At 41.3% G+C, this 18156-nt stretch overlaps 1 protein-coding gene across 1 annotated transcript; it reads right to left on the bottom strand.

Annotated features, from left to right (window-relative positions):
• Positions 1–14563: 14563 nt before the first annotated feature.
• LOC127295715 (probable pectinesterase/pectinesterase inhibitor 21) lies at positions 14564–16563 on the bottom strand. Its single transcript, XM_051325703.2, has one exon. The coding sequence runs from the start codon at positions 16450–16452 to the stop codon at positions 14755–14757; it is 1698 nt and encodes a 565-aa protein (XP_051181663.1). The 5' UTR covers positions 16453–16563; the 3' UTR covers positions 14564–14754.
• Between the last annotated feature and the right edge of the window lie 1593 nt (positions 16564–18156).

The raw sequence follows: 18156 nt of genomic DNA, 5'->3' as shown, positions 1-18156 counted from the left end.
GGCAAAGTTTCTTCTTCGTTAAATTGTTGTATGGTTGGAAACGGAAAATGTTGCATGTGGTAGTGTATAATAAAATACTTGTAGAACATTGAGCTTTGATAACTTGATTCTTTGCAAATGTTTTGAGGTATTTAGATGGTAAGGCTTGCTGGATAAATAAGTTAAAATTAGTAGTGGATTGTTGTCTTTAAGCTTGTGCCGTACTACAAACTCTATTTAAATAGTTGAAGGCGTAGTTGGACTTGATAGCTTTCCATGTCTGAGAGTTCATCGTAATAACTAAGTTGTGCTGAAGGTCGAGGGAGCTAGCGGGGTACTTGTGCCACCGTGAACGGCCCTCCTTGGAGTAAATTTTAATCATGCCCTTAATGATGAACCTGCTAGTTGTTTGCAATAAGCTTGTGAGTTCTTTTTGACAAATGTTAAGCAACGGTTTTTGGCACTTCCACCATCCAAATTTGCTAGCCTCTTCGGTACTGTGCATTGCCTTTTGCTCACATTGAGAATTGTGCATACTTCGCCAGTACATCCAAACCCGTGGGAGGACTTTCTCTTGTTCTCCTACACATAAGCCCATACATCTCCTCAAAACAGCCACCATACCTACCTACCACAACATTTCCATAGCTGTTCCGAGATATATTGCCATGCAACATCCATTTTTACATTACATGCCATGTTGTCATTTATTATTTATATATTGCTTTGCATGATCATATACAACTGATGTGTGGTTTACCCATGTTACGCTAGATCATTGCACATCCTGCTACACTGGCAGAGGCATACAGTTTCATACATCATGTTTCATTCATTATGAGTTATTTGTACCAAAAAGTGTGTTGTCATATTAGGATGTTGCCCCTAAAAATGAAAAGAGCCGTGGAGGCCATCAAAAAGAAAAGAAAAAAAGAAGAAAGAAAAAAATGAAAAGGAAGAAAAAAAGAAAAAAAAAGGAAAAAAAAAGAGAATAAAGAAAAAGGGGGCAGCATTACTATCTTTTATCCACACTTGTTCTCATGTTTTAGCACCCGCATTATTCATAGTCATCATTTGTGCTCATGTTTAGCACCTACATTCATATGAGAGAGTTTTCATGTTTTACTAGTATAACTATGTGGGGAATTTACACTATAGAATTTGGGTTGTATATTCCAATGATGAGCCTCCTCAAAAGTGCTCTAGGTCTTCGTGAGCAACCAAGTTGGATGCACCCCCACTAGTTCCATTGGAGAGCTTTCATACACATATAGCTCTATGTGCATCCGTTGCATGGCAATCACTACTCCTTGCATAGCATCGATCATAAGGCTTCCTCTTGTTTAATGGTCATTTACAGCTTTGCAAGCCTTTCTTCCATTTGGCCTTCCAAACCCCCATTAACGTTCTTTATGCCATAACATCCTGGTGCTAATACCAAATGCTTGCGCTCACCGGTTGAGTAGACTTCGAAACAGTTGATTCATGACGTTCATGTTTATGTTTACTTGACTGAATCCTTCTTATGTTGTGAAAAATTACTTGATGCTTGGAATGAAGGATAGAACTTCTATGCTGAATACTTAATACATCTTTAATAAACTTTGTACGGTTGCATGTCTTTAAAGCAATAGTTCATGAAAACTTCTAGCTTGTCTAACTCTTGCATTATCATCTCTTATATCAATATAGATACTTGCTTTGACTGATTTGATCTCAGCTCATATGCTTTACAATAGTATGATCAAGGTTATGATGGCATGTCACTCCAGAAATTATCTTTGTTTATCGTTTACCTGCTCGGGACGAGCAGGAACTAAGCTTGGGGTTGCTGATACGTCTCCGACGTATCGATAATTTCTTATGTTCCATGCCACATTATTGATGATATCTACATGTTTTATGCATACTTTATGTCATATTTATACATTTTCTGGAACTAACCTATTAACAAGATGCCGAAGAGCCAGTTGTTGTTTTCTGCTGTTTTTGGTTTCAGAAATCCTAGTAAGGAAATATTCTCGGAATTGGACGAAATCAACGCCCAGGGGCCTATTTTGCCACGAAGCTTCCAGAAGACCGGAGAGTCAACGAAGTGGGGCCACGAGGTGGCCAGGAGGTAGGGCGGTGCGGCCCAAGCCCTGGCCGCGCCGACCTGTCCCCTGGGCCCCTCGTGACGCCCCCTGACCTACCCTTCCGCCTACAAATAGCCTTCGTCGCGAAACCCCCAGTACCGAGAGCCACGATACGGAAAACCTTCCAGAGACGCCGCCGCCGCCAATCCCATCTCGGGGGATTCAGGAGATCGCCTCCGGCACCCTGCCGGAGAGGGGAATCATCTCCCGGAGGACTCTACGCCGCCATGGTCGCCTCCGGAGTGATGTGTGAGTAGTTCACCCCTGGACTATGGGTCCATAGCAATAGCTAGATGGTTGTCTTCTCCTCATTATGCTTCATTGTCGGATCTTGTGAGCTTCCTAACATGATCAAGATCATCTATCTGTAATGCTATATGTTGTGTTTGTTGGGATCCGATGGATAGAGAATACTATGTTATGTTGATTATCAATTTATGTCTATGTGTTGTTTATGATCTTGCATGCTCTCCGTTATTAGTAGAGGCTCTGGCCAAGTTTTTGCTAGTAACTCCAAGAGGGAGTATTTATGCTTGATAGTGGGTTCATGTCTCCGTGAATCTGGGGGAGTGACAGAAACCTCTAAGGTTATGGATGTGCTATTGCCACTAGGGATAAAACATTGATGCTATGTCCGAGGATGTAGTTATTGATTACATTACGCGCAATACTTAATGCAATTGTCTGTTGTTAGCAACTTAATACTGGAAGGGGTTCGGATGATAACCTGAAGGTGGACTTTTTAGGCATAGATGCATGCTGGATAGCGGTCTATGTACTTTGTCGTAATGCCCAATTAAATCTCACAATACTCATCATAATATGTATGTGCATGGTCATGCCCTCTCTATTTGTCAATTGCCCAACTGTAATTTGTTCACCCAACATGCTGTTTATCTTATGGGAGAGACACCTCTAGTGAACTGTGGACCCCGGTCCAATTCTCTATACTGAAATACAATCTACTGCAATACTTGTTCTACTGTTTTCTGCAAACAATCATCTTCCATACTATACATCTAATCCTTTGTTACAGCAAGCCGGTGAGATTGACAACCTCACTGTTTCGTTGGGACAAAGTACTTGGTTTGTGTTGTGCAGGTTTCACGTTGGCGCCGGAATCCCTGGTGTTGCGCCGCACTACATCTCGCCGCCATCAACCTTCAACGTGCTTCTTGACTACTACTGGTTCGATAAACCTTGGTTTCTTACTGAGGGAAACTTGCCGTTGTGCGCATCACACCTTCCTCTTGGGGTTCCCAACGGACGCGTGTCGAACGGAAAGACAATACGTCAACCACGCGCATCACCTGCTCGTAGCCAATGCTCCCTCTGATGCAAGCCCAGGTGGTCATGTGCGTGCTCTGATTCCCCTGGCGGACGGCCGGCTGCTCCTTCATATTCCAGGCATTATAGGTGCGCTCGGCGAGTTGACCGGCAGCCACAGCGCGTGCCCGCCCGCTGCTGCCGCTTTCATGATGTTCCTGTTCCGATTGCTCTCTCTCTTGTTTATGGTCTGCCGCTGCTTCATGTGATGTGCCATTAGTTTGTGCTGCTCAAGATGATGCCTATTCTCTATTTCTATCCACGGCAGATCTACTTTGTTTGTACAGGCAGTACAACTGTGTTCCTAGTAAAGTACGCGTAGATAAATTTGTGGATTTCGTCCGTCAGTAGTATGTGTTCTTCATGGTCGAGACATTTGCTTTCTTTTCTTGTCCAACGAAGAGAATTTGAGGCATCCTTTGTTCCACTCCTCCCATCTCGGTGCTATATCTGAAAAAAAATTGTTTCTTGCGCTGGCAGTATAGGCAAGTTCAGAAGAAAAGTGCAATCGCACAGTGGGTGCAGGTAGATGTTTTCGGTTTTTGAGAGGGTACTGATTCACTTGGTTAGGGAAGTGGATGTACAACCCAGCCACCCAGGTTCAAGTTCTCAGGGACGCGAATTTGGGTTCTTATTATTTAAAAAACAAAATCACTGTAGGGGCTACCCCTACCGTATTCCTTTCAAAAAAAAAGAGGGTACTGATTCAGGGGATTAAGTATTTTAACTCAAGAAGTACACATATTAAGCGCTGAAGCTCACACTTCATGTTTCCGGAAGTATATACACCAATGACAACTCTGGATGATTATCACCCGTATGCTGATTGTCCTGAAATTGTTTGCTCGTAAGTGGAGCACTCAGCTTCTTTTGTGCTCCGTTGGTTTCTCCCTCACTATTTATTTTGTCAAGCAAAGGAAAGCACGTGCACGTACAACAAATATGACTGCATGGGTCAATCATTGGGCAAACTAAATCCAATTATCCAAATGCGCATGTTATTTGGTGCCATCGAATCGAATGGAAGTACAAAACCCCGAAAAATGTACAAACACAAGATCAATTAAATAATTCTCGAAAGTTCGGATCTTTGCTTTGCGGAAATTCACATGGACAAAATTAAAACATTTGTCCGAAAGTACACACAAAAAAGTTTACTATATGTAAACGATTAAATGTGTGAATACACTTAGCAAAACGATAAAAATATTGAATGGAAACACTTCGTAATTACGTTGAAGTACATTGAATCCATTTAAGGAAGTCTAGAAAAAATAAACTTTTTTGTCGAGAAGTCCAAATGGTCGCATTGGAAAGTGTACATTGTTGGGACGGGGAGTAAAGAAAATAAAATATATTTATGCCGAGAAGTACACATATTAGTGATAGAAGTATAAATAGGTAATACAAAATAGTACAATTAATAATTCATCCAATATATTAGTTCATGGGAAGTACAAGAAGTACACATATTAGTGATAGAAGTACACATATATTAGTGATAGAAGTATATGTATCAAGAATAATAAAAATCATACAATATATTACTTCATGGGAAGTACAAGAAGTGGGTCCGAGGAGTACAAGTTGTGACTATGAGAAGTACAAATTGTCATTTATTGGAAGCTCTAAAAGATTATTAGTACACACGTCAACATTGAGAAGTACAACTAATTAATTTTTGAAAGTACACGGTTCATCTTGTAGTGCACTAAAAATAACAAAAAAAACATCCGAATTAATCTCATGGGAAGCACAAGATGTGATTCCCAGAAGTACACGCGGTAGCTACGAGAAGTACGAATGGTAGGTTTGAGAAGAGTAAAAGAAAATTGTAGATTTTTTCCTGGACACTTTCGTGAAACCTTGCCATGAAGTACAACTGCGCTTCCCGAGAAGTACAACCTCATGTCGAGAGAAGTTTAATGCTTTGTATTAGCGGGACGAAAATCTATTGTGAAAATAAAATGTAGAAAAAAACCTCGTCATCGGTGAGGAAGTACAAATAGTTGATGTTGAGAAGTACAACCATTCAACACGAATAGTACAACCACTTAATATAGGAAGTACAAAGAAAACCGCACAAAATCCAAATGTGCAAAAAACAAAAATAATCCCATCACCCACGAGGAAGTTCATATACTTGACAACGAGAAGTACAACCATTCGGCACACATAATACACCCACTTAATATAGGAAGTACAAGAACCCCAAGAAAATTCCAAATTTCAAAAAAACAAAATAATCCCGTCATCTGAGAGGAAGTAAAAGCAGTGATTCCAAGAAGTACACGCAGAGACAATAGGAAGTACATGCGGTAATTACAAGAACTAAAAGTGTTCAAAGAAAATACTCCCACACAAGTTCACATAGCAACGTTGTGAAGTTTAAATACTAAGATTCGAGAAATGCAGAATATCTTAAATAGAATATATGGACAATTTAAAATTATCATTTCGAAGCACACACGATAGTTTTTGTAAAACACACTAGTATTAAAAACATTTTCAGGAAGTACAACCACAAAGGCCAAGAAGTACAAGGACATGTCGCGGGAAGTTCAGATGCGCGTGGTTGTGCTAAGCATTTTGTGTGGCCGTGGACCTCAAACGGACACCGTATGAGAAACTTATAGTCATTTTACTGAACACTTTCGTGAAACAGTGCCGAGAAGTACAATTGCATTTCCCTAGAAGTGCAAGTTCGTGTCGAGGGAAGTTCAATACTCTGTTTTGACGGGGCGGAAATCTATTGTTCAAATCTCATCGATTTGATCACCAACCACTTAAATTATTGTCACCAAAAGATTTATATGGTAGAGTATATGTCTAATTTCATTACCTACAACATTTTACAACAAATAAATGGATCTAATCCATCAAATTCAAATCATTATCCCACAAAATATACCGGAAACATGATTTCAAAACTTCTAAAATTACTTTTAAACCGTTCGGACTTGGCAAAAGTGGTAGATACGAAATAGATGTGCCATCTCGACACCTTTCCAACCGTATATCATTTGCATTGTTTAAATATATCGCACGGAAATCGCGGGGAAAATCATTCGGTGCCTATCACATAAAACCGGCGGACAGAAATTCAATTTAATATCTTAAACTGTAAGGAATTAGAGAAAATAGTTGGAATAAGAAAGTTGCGCCTAGTCGATAGCTTTCCAACGCCATATCATTTGCATCATTCCGACAAACGGTTGAAACAAATCATCCAAATTACTGTCCGCTCGTTTTTGAGTACGTCCGAATTTCGGTATTTTCAAAATTGTTCAAAAACTGTGAGGATTTTGAAAAAATGTAAAACATGAAAAAGTTGCGCAATTTCATTATCTATCCAACGGTATATCATCTGTACATTTCCGATAAGGGATTTGAAAATCAAACTAAAAGTTCGTTTTCTGGCCATATATAAGCGTTTTCGTATTTTAAAATTAAATTTAAACCGTGCTGAATCTGTGAAAGTTGTGAACATGAATAAGTTGCGGTTTTTCATTATCTATCCAACGGTATATCATTTGCACATTTCCGACAAATGGTTGAGAAAATCGTAGTGTAATCAGTAGCTGTGAAGAAAATGGGAAGTTCAAGTAAATTCCGACAAAAAGGTCATCCCTCTTATCCAGGAAGTTCAATCTTGTGTCCGCAGAAGTTCAAGTCGGTGCTCAGAATATTACTCTGCAACCGGTTGCAGAATAGTGCTGCTATATATATATATAACATACATATAAATATTAGGGGCCTCTTTCGTCACCTCGCTCAAGGGCCCCACAAATGATGGCGCTAGCCCTGGTGTTGGAGATGCAATCTAGGCCATGGGATGGATGCACCTTTGATCCAAGGGCTCTTAGGCACCTCTAGAACCTTCCTACGACTCCCCTCTATCCTTCATTAGCCTCAGAACTCGTGGCTGGGCCGAAATATCCAGGTATGAAAAGAGTTTGTGTCAAATACGTCACCAACTTTCGGAGTACCGAGACTGCACGAACCTCCGCAGTAATTCCGTTCTGGACGAATAAGATGTCCAAATTGTTCGGTTTGAAATTTTCTACAACTTTGTAGTTTACGACGTTTCCATTGGACGTCGTTTTGATGGAGTTTCGAAGCGATCTTTGAAAAGTGTTCAGCAGGGACAGATTCCGGAAAATTCCAGATTTCACCATAATGAGCTATTTCCTTCCATATTTGCCTATTTCATGCACAACAAATTTGGAACCAAGAACTTATGCACTTTTGCAACTATTAATAGGTTAGTCTCTTAAAACATATAGTAATTGGTGTAAAACAAGCATGGAACATAAAAAATTATAGATACGTTTGCGACGTATCACATGGCATCATTTAAATTTCGAAGTTCTCTTAATCCCAAACCACCTTTATCCTTTGCAATTAACATATTGTCCCATGATTGTCAGTGCATGCAAACCTCTCTTCTAATTTGTAGCATAAACAATTTGTGAGTTTGAAATAGCTCATAGATTAGGTTCACATTGACTAGATAATTGAATTAATCAACACCTTCTTCACAGCAAAGGATAATTTCTTCAAAGACCACCCTTGGGAATGAGATCTTTCATTTCACAAGGTGCTCAAATTTCTTATCAGTTAGTCTCCCTGAAGCAGTTTGGACACCCAAATATTTCTCTGATAGAGTTCCCTAGCAATATGAAGCATGTTCCTCACTATGTCCCTCGGTGGAGGGAGACATTTTGGGCTAAAAGAAATGTGGAGCTCTACTGTTTTTTTGCTGTTCAAGTCTGAAGAAGCAAGGATGCAAAGGACAAGGATCATGAGATGATTATGGAAAAGGAAACTTCCGGAGAGTCTATTAGCATGAAACCGTTGGGGAAGCACCTATGGTATATATTTTATAATTAATACCGACGAAGATTCATAAGTAGCAAGTGTACAAGCTAGCTATTACATGATATGGATAAAGGCGAAAAGAGAAACCAAAGGAAAGCTAAAAAGAGATATACAAGCAGCAAAAAAAACTAAAAATAGTCCATCCAAGCTAGAAGTGAAGGTTTATGAGTGGGCTTAACCCCACAAACAATCTGGTTAAAATATGAATTAAAAATCACCCTCCTAGTCTAAAAAGTTGGTCGTGTTCCTTCAAAGATCCTAGCATTCTTACTCTTCCATATCCCCATAATGCACATGTGGCAACTTCAAAAAAATTAATTCCATGAAAGCTATGCTTTGCCTCCTGAAACATTTCTACAATGCTTGGTCAAGAGCACCGAACTATACCCAAGAGACGCCAATGTTTGCAGCAAAAGGACAACTAGAAAATAAATGCTCCGCCGTCTCATGTTAGATTGTGTTGCAAGCTACACACCGAACGCAGAATTCATATGCCGTTGACGTTTCTCTATCATGTCCCTGGTATTCAAATGATTTAGCAAAAGTATCTATATAAAAACCTGCTTCTTATGCATGCATTTGCTTTTCCAGGGTTTTTTGAATATTGGAGGCGCCTTTACCCAGCAAACATGAGCTTGTAGTATCCAACCAAAGAGAAAACAAATGGTATAATTGTTATGACAATTATTGATATTTTCCTTCTAGCTTGTTTCAAAGCCATTAGTATTTCATACTAAGTCGGTTGCACCGGTTTGCAACCCAATGTAAGAGATTTAAAATGTGAAAGGATAGATGTGCTAGATTGTGTCGGGATTAGTGATTGGATCTCCGCTCTCATAGAGGTCATGCACTTAAGTCTGAAGGAGTTATGACATAGAGGCCATAATAATGTATGATTATCTAACTCCAATTTTATGATTTGAGTTTATTTCTTTATGCTATAACTATTATGTGCCTTGAATATAAGATTCAAAGAATAAATCGCGAGCTAATGAACGAACACGTACTCCTAGTCCCGCCTCTAGGACTAGCACCTGTGTTTGATGATCATATTTTCCTTATCATATGTATGGATAAGTGTAACAAAGATACAAACAATAGTGGGAGTACATTGTTAACCGATTACTATACTATGAGACATTATACATAGTTAAGAGTTATATCTTCAGTGTAATCTTATGACACAAATCCTTGGACCATGAGAGTATCAAGGAATATCATTCTAGAAGGCATGTATTGGCTACCATTAGAAGTCTACCGTGACAAGAGTTGAGAAAGGTGGTAGTTATATGTGTTGGAAGAAATGTATGAGGACTAGGTGATTCAAGATTGGGAATTGCTCCACCCGAATAAGGAGAAATATACTTAGGGCCCATCTCGGTATTAAGGTCTCACCAAATAGTCCAGTTAGACACTTTTTGATGTGAATTATAAGAACATCGGAATACAATACGAAAAAGAGAATGAAGCCGGATCGAGGTTAACAAGTATAGCGATCAAGAGTTCAATAACGAGGATACTGAAGTCTCACCTCGGGTATTCATAATATCGTGAAGTATTAGGATCACTATAAGACATCATGAAGGTATTTTTAAAGCTTTGGCAGTAGGAAAGGCTCCTACTATCTTTCATTATACTACGAACTGAAAGAATATGATTTGTCTCATAAATTGATAATTGATACGTTCGATTTTACAAAGAATATATAGGGGCCAATGCGGATAACCCTAACTTGAGACACAAGTAAAACTAAACCGACTTATAATCTAACACTAACTCACACAGTTACATATGTACAAGGTGAAAGGACAGGGGAGTAGGATATTACAAGTTCTCTGTAAACTCAAAGATGAACAGGTGTTGTGACATCCTGGCCCAGGGCTTAATAGCATTGATAGAATACTCATACCAACAAGTTGTAACTTCTTTTCCTGAAGCTCATTCCAGTGGGGCTAGTCTAGAGGTCCTAGAAAGCTACCAGGGGTAACAGGCCTGGCCTGGGTGTGGCCGGCGTGTTACAAACGTAGGCAATTTCTAGCCCTATGAACTAGAAGAATAATTTTTTATTGAATCACCACTTCCAGGAGTTTATGGTTGGTGTTATACCCTTGAATAGAAGGTTGTTCTCTCTTTCCAAATTTTCCATGTTGCCACATTTAAGATTTCCATGAACATTGCTTGGTTCCAGTGTTTCTTTCCTCTCTAGATAATGGTTTTCCTATTACCATTTGTGTACTAGGTCATACCAATCTTCGACCAACATAGCGAACTAAAGGGCGGGAGAAAAGCATATGCTCAATCGTTTCCTCAAGTGGATTGTCACATATTAGGTAGTCATATCCATAATTCAGAGCATAGTGCCTTTATTTCAGCATATTCCTTGTATTTAGTCGATGTGATAATACTAACTAGCCAAAAAAATCATCTTAGGTGTGCATTTGCATTTCCAGAGCCATGAAAATATTATATGGGGCACAACATTCCTGAAGCGGAATTTGTAGTACTGAATAGCAGTGTATTTGTTGGTATCCCATGCATAATTCCAAGTGTCATGTTGTTGGGTAAAAGTCACATAAGAAGTGATTTCTTGTAGTTCTGTAAGCTCTTCCATTGATTCAGGTGAAATTGGTAGATGGAATAAACCAGCTAGGCTACTAGAGGTGATAAAATCTTGGACTGACATATCCTCATCAATCACAAAGGAGTAAGCTCTGGTGTAGGAGTCATTGGCAATGGCAGGCAGCCAGAATCCATCCAAAATAAATTTGAAGCACCATCCTCAATATTGCGTGAAGCAGATCCTCTGCAAATGGACATGAGTTTACAAATATCTCTCCACCAATAAGTCCAATTGCATGTGAAACTTTACCAATACAATTAGAGGTCGAAACAAGAGTCGCCTAGCGTGTATCTTCTCTGTTATAAATTTGTGTAGATACTTCATCAGTAAACCATTGTTTTGGATTTAAAGGTTAAGAATTTCAAACCCTCGGTTCTTCTTAGGCTAACAAACCATGTCCCATGAAGGAAGGAAATTACATTTCTCCTCACCATCCTCTCCCTTCTTCATCCATAGATAGTGTCTTCTGATTTTTTCAATATGCTCTAAGATTTTGGGATTTAATTGGAGTGAACACGTAGAGAGTGTGCAAATGGAGGTCAGGGGAGAGTTGATCAAGGTTACTCTCTCACTATATGACATCAACATAAAGGATGTAGAAACATTCCTCTCAATCCTGTCAACCAGTGGCATAAGGTCTTGTATTGTTGGTTTTGTTGTTCCCAGGGGTAAACCCAGATAAGTAAAAGGCATTGATTCTATGGAACAACCTAGAAGAGTGGCAATTTTATTTTCTTATAGGGGATCAGGATTGATTAGAATACTGCATGATTTGTGAAAGTTTATTTGAAAGCATGTGGATTCACCATACTTCTCAAGAATATATTTCATTCTTTAACTTGCTCAAAGCTAGATGGCATAATAATTAATTTGTCATTCGCATATTGTACAATCGGAAAGTCCATGTCGAAATCCAGTGAAAGTGAACACTAAGTAATCCATCTATGTATGTCTTATTTATTCCTGATTGAAGGAGGTCTGCAACCAAGAAAAATATAAGAGGTGAAAGTGGATCACCTTGCCTTACTCCTCGTTTACAAAAGGACTATCGTCCAAACACTCCATTAAGAAATATAGGAGACTTACCAGAACAAAAAATCTGCTCAACCTATTGCAACCATTTTGCATCAAAACCCATGTGTGAAATAATTTCGATCATAGCAGAGTGGTCTGTTGTATCAAAATCCATTGCAAAATCTAGCTTTAATAATAAGATTTCCCTTTTTGATGATTTACACTGAAAAAGGAACTCAAATGCCAAAGAAATGCAATCTTGTATGTTTCTTTCTTTGAGGAAGCCATATTGATTTTTGTGAACAATTTTAAGGACTACCTTATGTAATGTATTGGCCAAAAAGATTGTCAATATTTTGAGAAGTTTTATAGACATGAAGTCATTAACTCCAATAGGAGATGGAACTTTAGGAATCCGATTTATATGTCCCATGTTGATACTCTCAAGGTTGAGGTTTCCAACATAGAAATCAAAGGATAATTTATAAATATCTTCCTTAATAATTTGATAACAATATTTAAGGAACTAACCATTAAATCCATCAGGGTTGGTGCTTTGTCAATAGCCATGGTTCTGATCACCTCTCATCAATTTCTCCAGCAGTGAAAGGTACAGATAGCTCCTCCAATCTAGTTGTTGGTTCAACAAGGGAGGCCAAATCAAAGAGCATGGGTGGTTGGGAGGCACTCCCCAATCTAGCTTTATAGGTGTTGTAAATGATTTCCTCCTATCTGAGTGCTCAATTGCAACATAACCATCTTCCATAGCGAGGGAGGAAATAGTATTTCTTATGCGTCTCTGAGTGGCGATGTTATGAAAGAATTTGGAGTTATCATCAACAAATTTAGTCCACTTGATAGTACATCTTTTTTACAATAGGACTTTTCAGATTCCAATAGTCCTACCAGGTGTTTCTTGAGTATTTACCTGAAGTTGGCTTCAAGTACAGTCAAACCTCTCAAATCTTCCAAAGAATCAAGCTAAAAATAGTTTTGTTGGTATTCTCTATGCAAATAGTTATTTTTGAAATTGACTTGCTCCAGAATTTGACATCATAACTTAACTCTTGAATTTTGTATTTAAATTAGCAGCACTATTCGATTTGTGAGTATGCTTATTCCAACTATTATCAACACACGGGAGCTAATATGGATGGCACGATCCCACTATTAGTTATTTATCCGAAAAGAGATTCAGATAAATGTCTATGAGTAATCGAACTTGTCAGGGTCACATGTTAATCTTCTCCAATTTCAATAGTACTTGATGCATTTATATATATATGGTGTGTGGTTGAGAGAATGTCTAGTATGTTTCCGATAACATCGAAATAGTTTTGGTGACGTATCGAAGTCATTTCGGTGTTATCGGAATAGTTCCGGGGGCACACCGGAATTGATCCGAAATTAAATTTGAGAGAGAAATATTATCAAAAGTGTACAAGTATCTTCGAAATGTTCTGGAGATATCGATATAGTTTTGGGAATTTTACAAATAGTTTCGGAAAATTATGTGAGAGAAAAATAGGGTTTAGGAATTTCGTATGAAGTGTCGGAGGAGTGCCGGGTGGTGAAACGACCGGCCCTCCTAGGCTAGCCACATGGGCCTCCTCGAGACCCATGTATGTGGCCTCCAAAGTCCCCAAGTAGTAACAAATGGTCACCCCTTTTTTGACAAATATATCTGGAAAATGAATTACCTTTAAAGATTAAAAATTTTATGTAGTTTCTTCGCCAAAAAGTTATAATTACGAAAGATAATCTCGCTAAACAGAGTTGGAATGGTTGTAGACTCCGAGAAGTCTATTAACCATCTCTTTTTTGTTCGTCCCTTTGCTCATCTGATTGGAGAGTAGTTCATTTTACTTTTATTATTCCTCCACTTACTAATGTTACTAGTATGTTCAGTAATTAGCTCAATGGAGTTGAAAGGAAACTTAAGCTCATACTTATATAGGCGTTTGTGCTTTAGATTCGGCTTTGTAGAATTACAGAAATGATACGATCTTCAATAAAGTTGGAACTACTCAATTTTTTACAGGTTATTCATATGGCTACTTGTTGGATTGGCGTGTGGTCTTACCTGCTGCTGTCGGAGGCACGGCAAGCTCATATGGATTTTGGAAGCAGCCATCGGGAAATTGTTGCACGGGATATCTAGTGGATGGCGGCTTGCCAGACGACTTTTATGTGCTTTGTTTTTCGTTTTTATTTCATTGGCTGGTGTTTATTTTCACCCTCTCTGGTCCATGAGTTGTAAAGGTTTATGAATCTAGATCTCTGAATAATGCAATAAAAGACTGTATATCGACGGTTGCAGATGCCGAAGCTTCACTCCCTCTTTCGGAAAATAAAAACTACATACCCGGGTTATCATTTGTTTCCATTTCACGATTGCAAGACATTCAGGTTCGTTCTCCAGCATGTCTTCCATGCGCCCACTTAAAAATCACAATTTGCACCTTGAAGTGTACTATTCTATGTCAGCTGAGACTTAAGAAAAGCTGAGTTAGTCGAGTTGTAGCAAATTTTAAGATTAAATTGTAGTGGTTTTTTTTTTTTTGCAAGTTTTCGAGTTGTGAGCACCTATGTCCGAATTAGAGCAGTGTACACGTACAAACATTCTACATCAACAAGCATTTAACACATACTCCCAAAGTCCCAAGTACAATACACGAATGCCATAACAGGTAGACAGATGATAGATCGGTAAAATTAGCCTTCTCCCACGTCGACTCCACCTTCTCCCAAGAATCACAACCCATGCATCATTCTTCGTCCCAGCCCGTGCACCTAGGCTCAGTGTATCCTGCCGCCCTGCGTCTGCGGCAGCAACCCCGGGATGAATGGCACGCCGAACTTGGAGATCCAGAGCTGCCCCTGGATGAACCTCTCGACGGTGTACTTTTGCTGCGCCTGCTGGTAGCTGATGGACTTGACGCCCCTCCATGTGGCGCGCCTGCTCATGTCGGCGCCCGGCCCGTGGTTGTCGACCTCGGCGTAGAAGCAGGTGTTGAGCCCGAAGTCGCCGAGCCACGGCAGCCACCCCTCCGGGTCGATGAAGTCGCCGATCTCGGACTGGATGTAGAGCGTCCGGGAGTGCTCCTTCCACGGCCGTCCCAGGAAGGTGCGGAGCTTGTCGGTGTGGTCCTTGAACTCCGGATGCGGCTCGATGGTGCAGTTGTGGATGACGGTGCCACCGGCTGAGTGCCCCTCCTTGCGCCCCTGCGCCGTGATGATGTTCTGCTGGTTGTCCATGCACCGGCGCACCTGGATGAGGCAGTTCTGGAACACCACCTGCGCGTTGCCGAAGATGAAGTCGATGGTGCCGGTGATGGTGCAGTCGCGGTAGTACTGCCGGCTGGTGTGCGTGTACAGCGTGTCCTGGTACCCGTCGAACTGGCACTCGAAGAAGGCCGACTGATCGCTCTGCACCCTCAGCGCCACGGCCTGGTGGTTCTCGGCGCCCGCCGTGTTCTCCACGCCGATGCCGCGCATGAAGAAGCCATTGCCGATCGCCTCCATGGTGGCCGTGTCCTTGGTGGTGATGTTCATCATGAAGTTCTTCTTCCCGGAGATGATGGTCTTGGTTGCCCCGTCTCCGATCATCACCAGGTTGGTCACGTTGCGCGCCACGGAGACGTACTCCTTGTACTTGCCGGCCTTGACGTACATCACGTACGTCTCGGCGCTCTTGAGCGGCACCTTGGCCAGCGCGTCGTTGATGGTCTTGAAGTCTCCGCTGCCGTCCGCCGCCACGGTCACGTCGGGCGTGAAGTCGGGCTCGGTGGGAGTCACCTTCAGCAGCCTCCGCTTGGTCTCTGACATCCACCCGGGCGCGCCGTCGTTCGCGAGCAGCCGGCGGCTGAACATGGAGAGGTCAATGTCAAGGTTGGCGATGGTGTCCCCGAACTCGTCCACGATCGACAGGATGTTCTCGGTGAGCTCCTGCGAGACGTTGAGCGCCTTGCGCATCTTTGCGGCGGCGGGCGTGGTGGTGTCCTGGAAGCCGTCCAGGCACGTCTCCTGGTACGTGAGCGCGGAGCTGAGCCACGTCTTGAGGTCGTCCAAGGCGCGCTTGAAGTTGGTCATCTCGAAGCCGCCCAGCTCGTCGAAGGTGGTCTTGAGGTCGTCGAGGGCGTAGTGGAGCATCTCCTTGCAGTTCTTGAGCGCGCCCGACGTGCGGGGGTCGTTCTTCAGATCGTTCAGCACGCTGGACTCGCGCACCGCCTGCTCGATCCGCTCCGAGGTGGCCTTGAAGATGGCCTTGGCCAGCTCCGTCGTGCTCGACGCGTTCCCGGCCGTGTCCTGCAGCGTCTTCTCGCAGGCTTCCTTGTAGTCCACGGGCTGGCAGAAGGACTTGATCGATTTCACCGACGTCGTCAGCTCCTCGTTGGACTTCTCATTGTTGGCCTCCTTGAAGGTCACCACGCAAACGGCGGCGACGACCGCCACCACCAGGACGGTCGACGCGCCGATTATTGTATTTTTGCCCATGGTATACGAACCACGATCAACACCTCCCGATCAATTGAAACGGGAAGTGTTTACGAGGTGTGAGCCCCTCGACCAATGGAAGGGGTCTACTTTATTTCTCACAAACTGGATTAAATAGGAGCTGGATGCCATTATATAAGAGCAAGCTAATTTGGGACAAGGTAGAGAACGATGGTTGCGCGTGGACGTTGGAGCTGCCAAACGGCCCGAGGTTAAGGGAGAGCCACACACCCACACGACGAGGACGACAATGGTCTTTCGCTTTCTTGTGTTGGTCGTCGTTGCAGATTGCTTCTCGTGTTCGGCTCTCTACGTCGCGGATGCGTGGCATATTGAGCTGTTCCTGGTGTACAACAAAAATAGACTCGCTTCAGCAAGCCCAGTTACCACGCCACGGCCACACTACGCTTGGAATATGGCCGGATTTTAAAAGCCCGCTATCCCTAACGCCCAGCTGAATACAAAAACCGGTAATTGGCGTGGCCCATTAGCACTTTTCCAGCTCTTTATATGCTCACATCTCGTTAAAATAAAAATAAAAAGTAGTCACCTCAATAAAAGATAACCTAAAAATCACACTAATAGATCAAGAAAATCTATTTTGGCTGATTTTTATTTTTGTTCGTGCAGCTTGTGAGATTTGCTTATCAATTGTTACTACTACCTCCGTTCCAATGAATAAAGCGCACGCGTGTTTCAAGATAAATTTTGACCAAACAAATTGAGCAACAAAATCTTAATTACAGTTTATGTAATTGATATCATTCAATTCATATTTAAAAAAATCTTTGTATATTTAGAGTAATTTATAATCAAAGAAAAAAACATGCAAAACGAGAACGATTTATTCTTTAAAACGGAGGGAGTACTTACAAAGACTTGAGTGGATGGTTGTTCACTCACTCATTTTCTAATCATTCTTTATGTAAACCCTCACAAATGGAACGATGCAAATCTAGGAGCACAGAACCAAGTGACCCTCTTCCAAATGCTCCTACTTTGTGCTAGCATCCCTATCCCAATTTCCTCCTCCAATCTCTAATTTCTGATCTCCACAATATGGTTCAAAATTCAAATCCAACAATGGCTAATTTGGCTGCTGCAAAAGCTCATCAGATCTTGCGATTAAGCCTTGATATACTAGCATACCATACTGCATACGGTCTATAGAACTTGTCCAGTTTGCATCATGCACAACAATAGATATGTCTTTCTACATAACCCACATGTAATAATCGAGAGCGGTCTACACGACCCTTAATTCTGGAGGTAATTCTGTCATCTCCACCATTAAGGGTTGCGGTTTAACCAGAAATCGAGTTGTTTAGATATGTCACAATGCCCCGAGGTTAGAAAAGGTGATAAACGTAAGTGCTTGGCATTCCCCTAATGCCTAGGCGACGCTTAAGCGCCTTACAGGCGTGGCCTGGGTGGGAATGGTTTTACCATCAAGTATATGGATTATTTTGTGTGAATACACATTAATTTACAGTGTGTAAATGTATATTGCTAACAACTACCATTAGAACATGACGCATCTTTGTCGGTGAAATGTGACATGGTTTCTAATTGGGGAAGAAAATTTCTTGGTTCAGATTTGAGCTTATGCCCTAGGTGGACAGTTTGTTCATCGCCTAGTTCCTAAGCATCATGATTAGTTGGTACTAGCATCATGCATGCAATATTCACGATCGGTGACTTCTG

This window comes from Lolium perenne, chromosome 4 (genome assembly GCF_019359855.2).
Source record: "Lolium perenne isolate Kyuss_39 chromosome 4, Kyuss_2.0, whole genome shotgun sequence".
NCBI classification, from domain to species: Eukaryota; Viridiplantae; Streptophyta; class Magnoliopsida; order Poales; family Poaceae; genus Lolium; species Lolium perenne.
This window is presented reverse-complemented; position numbering and strand designations above follow the sequence as displayed.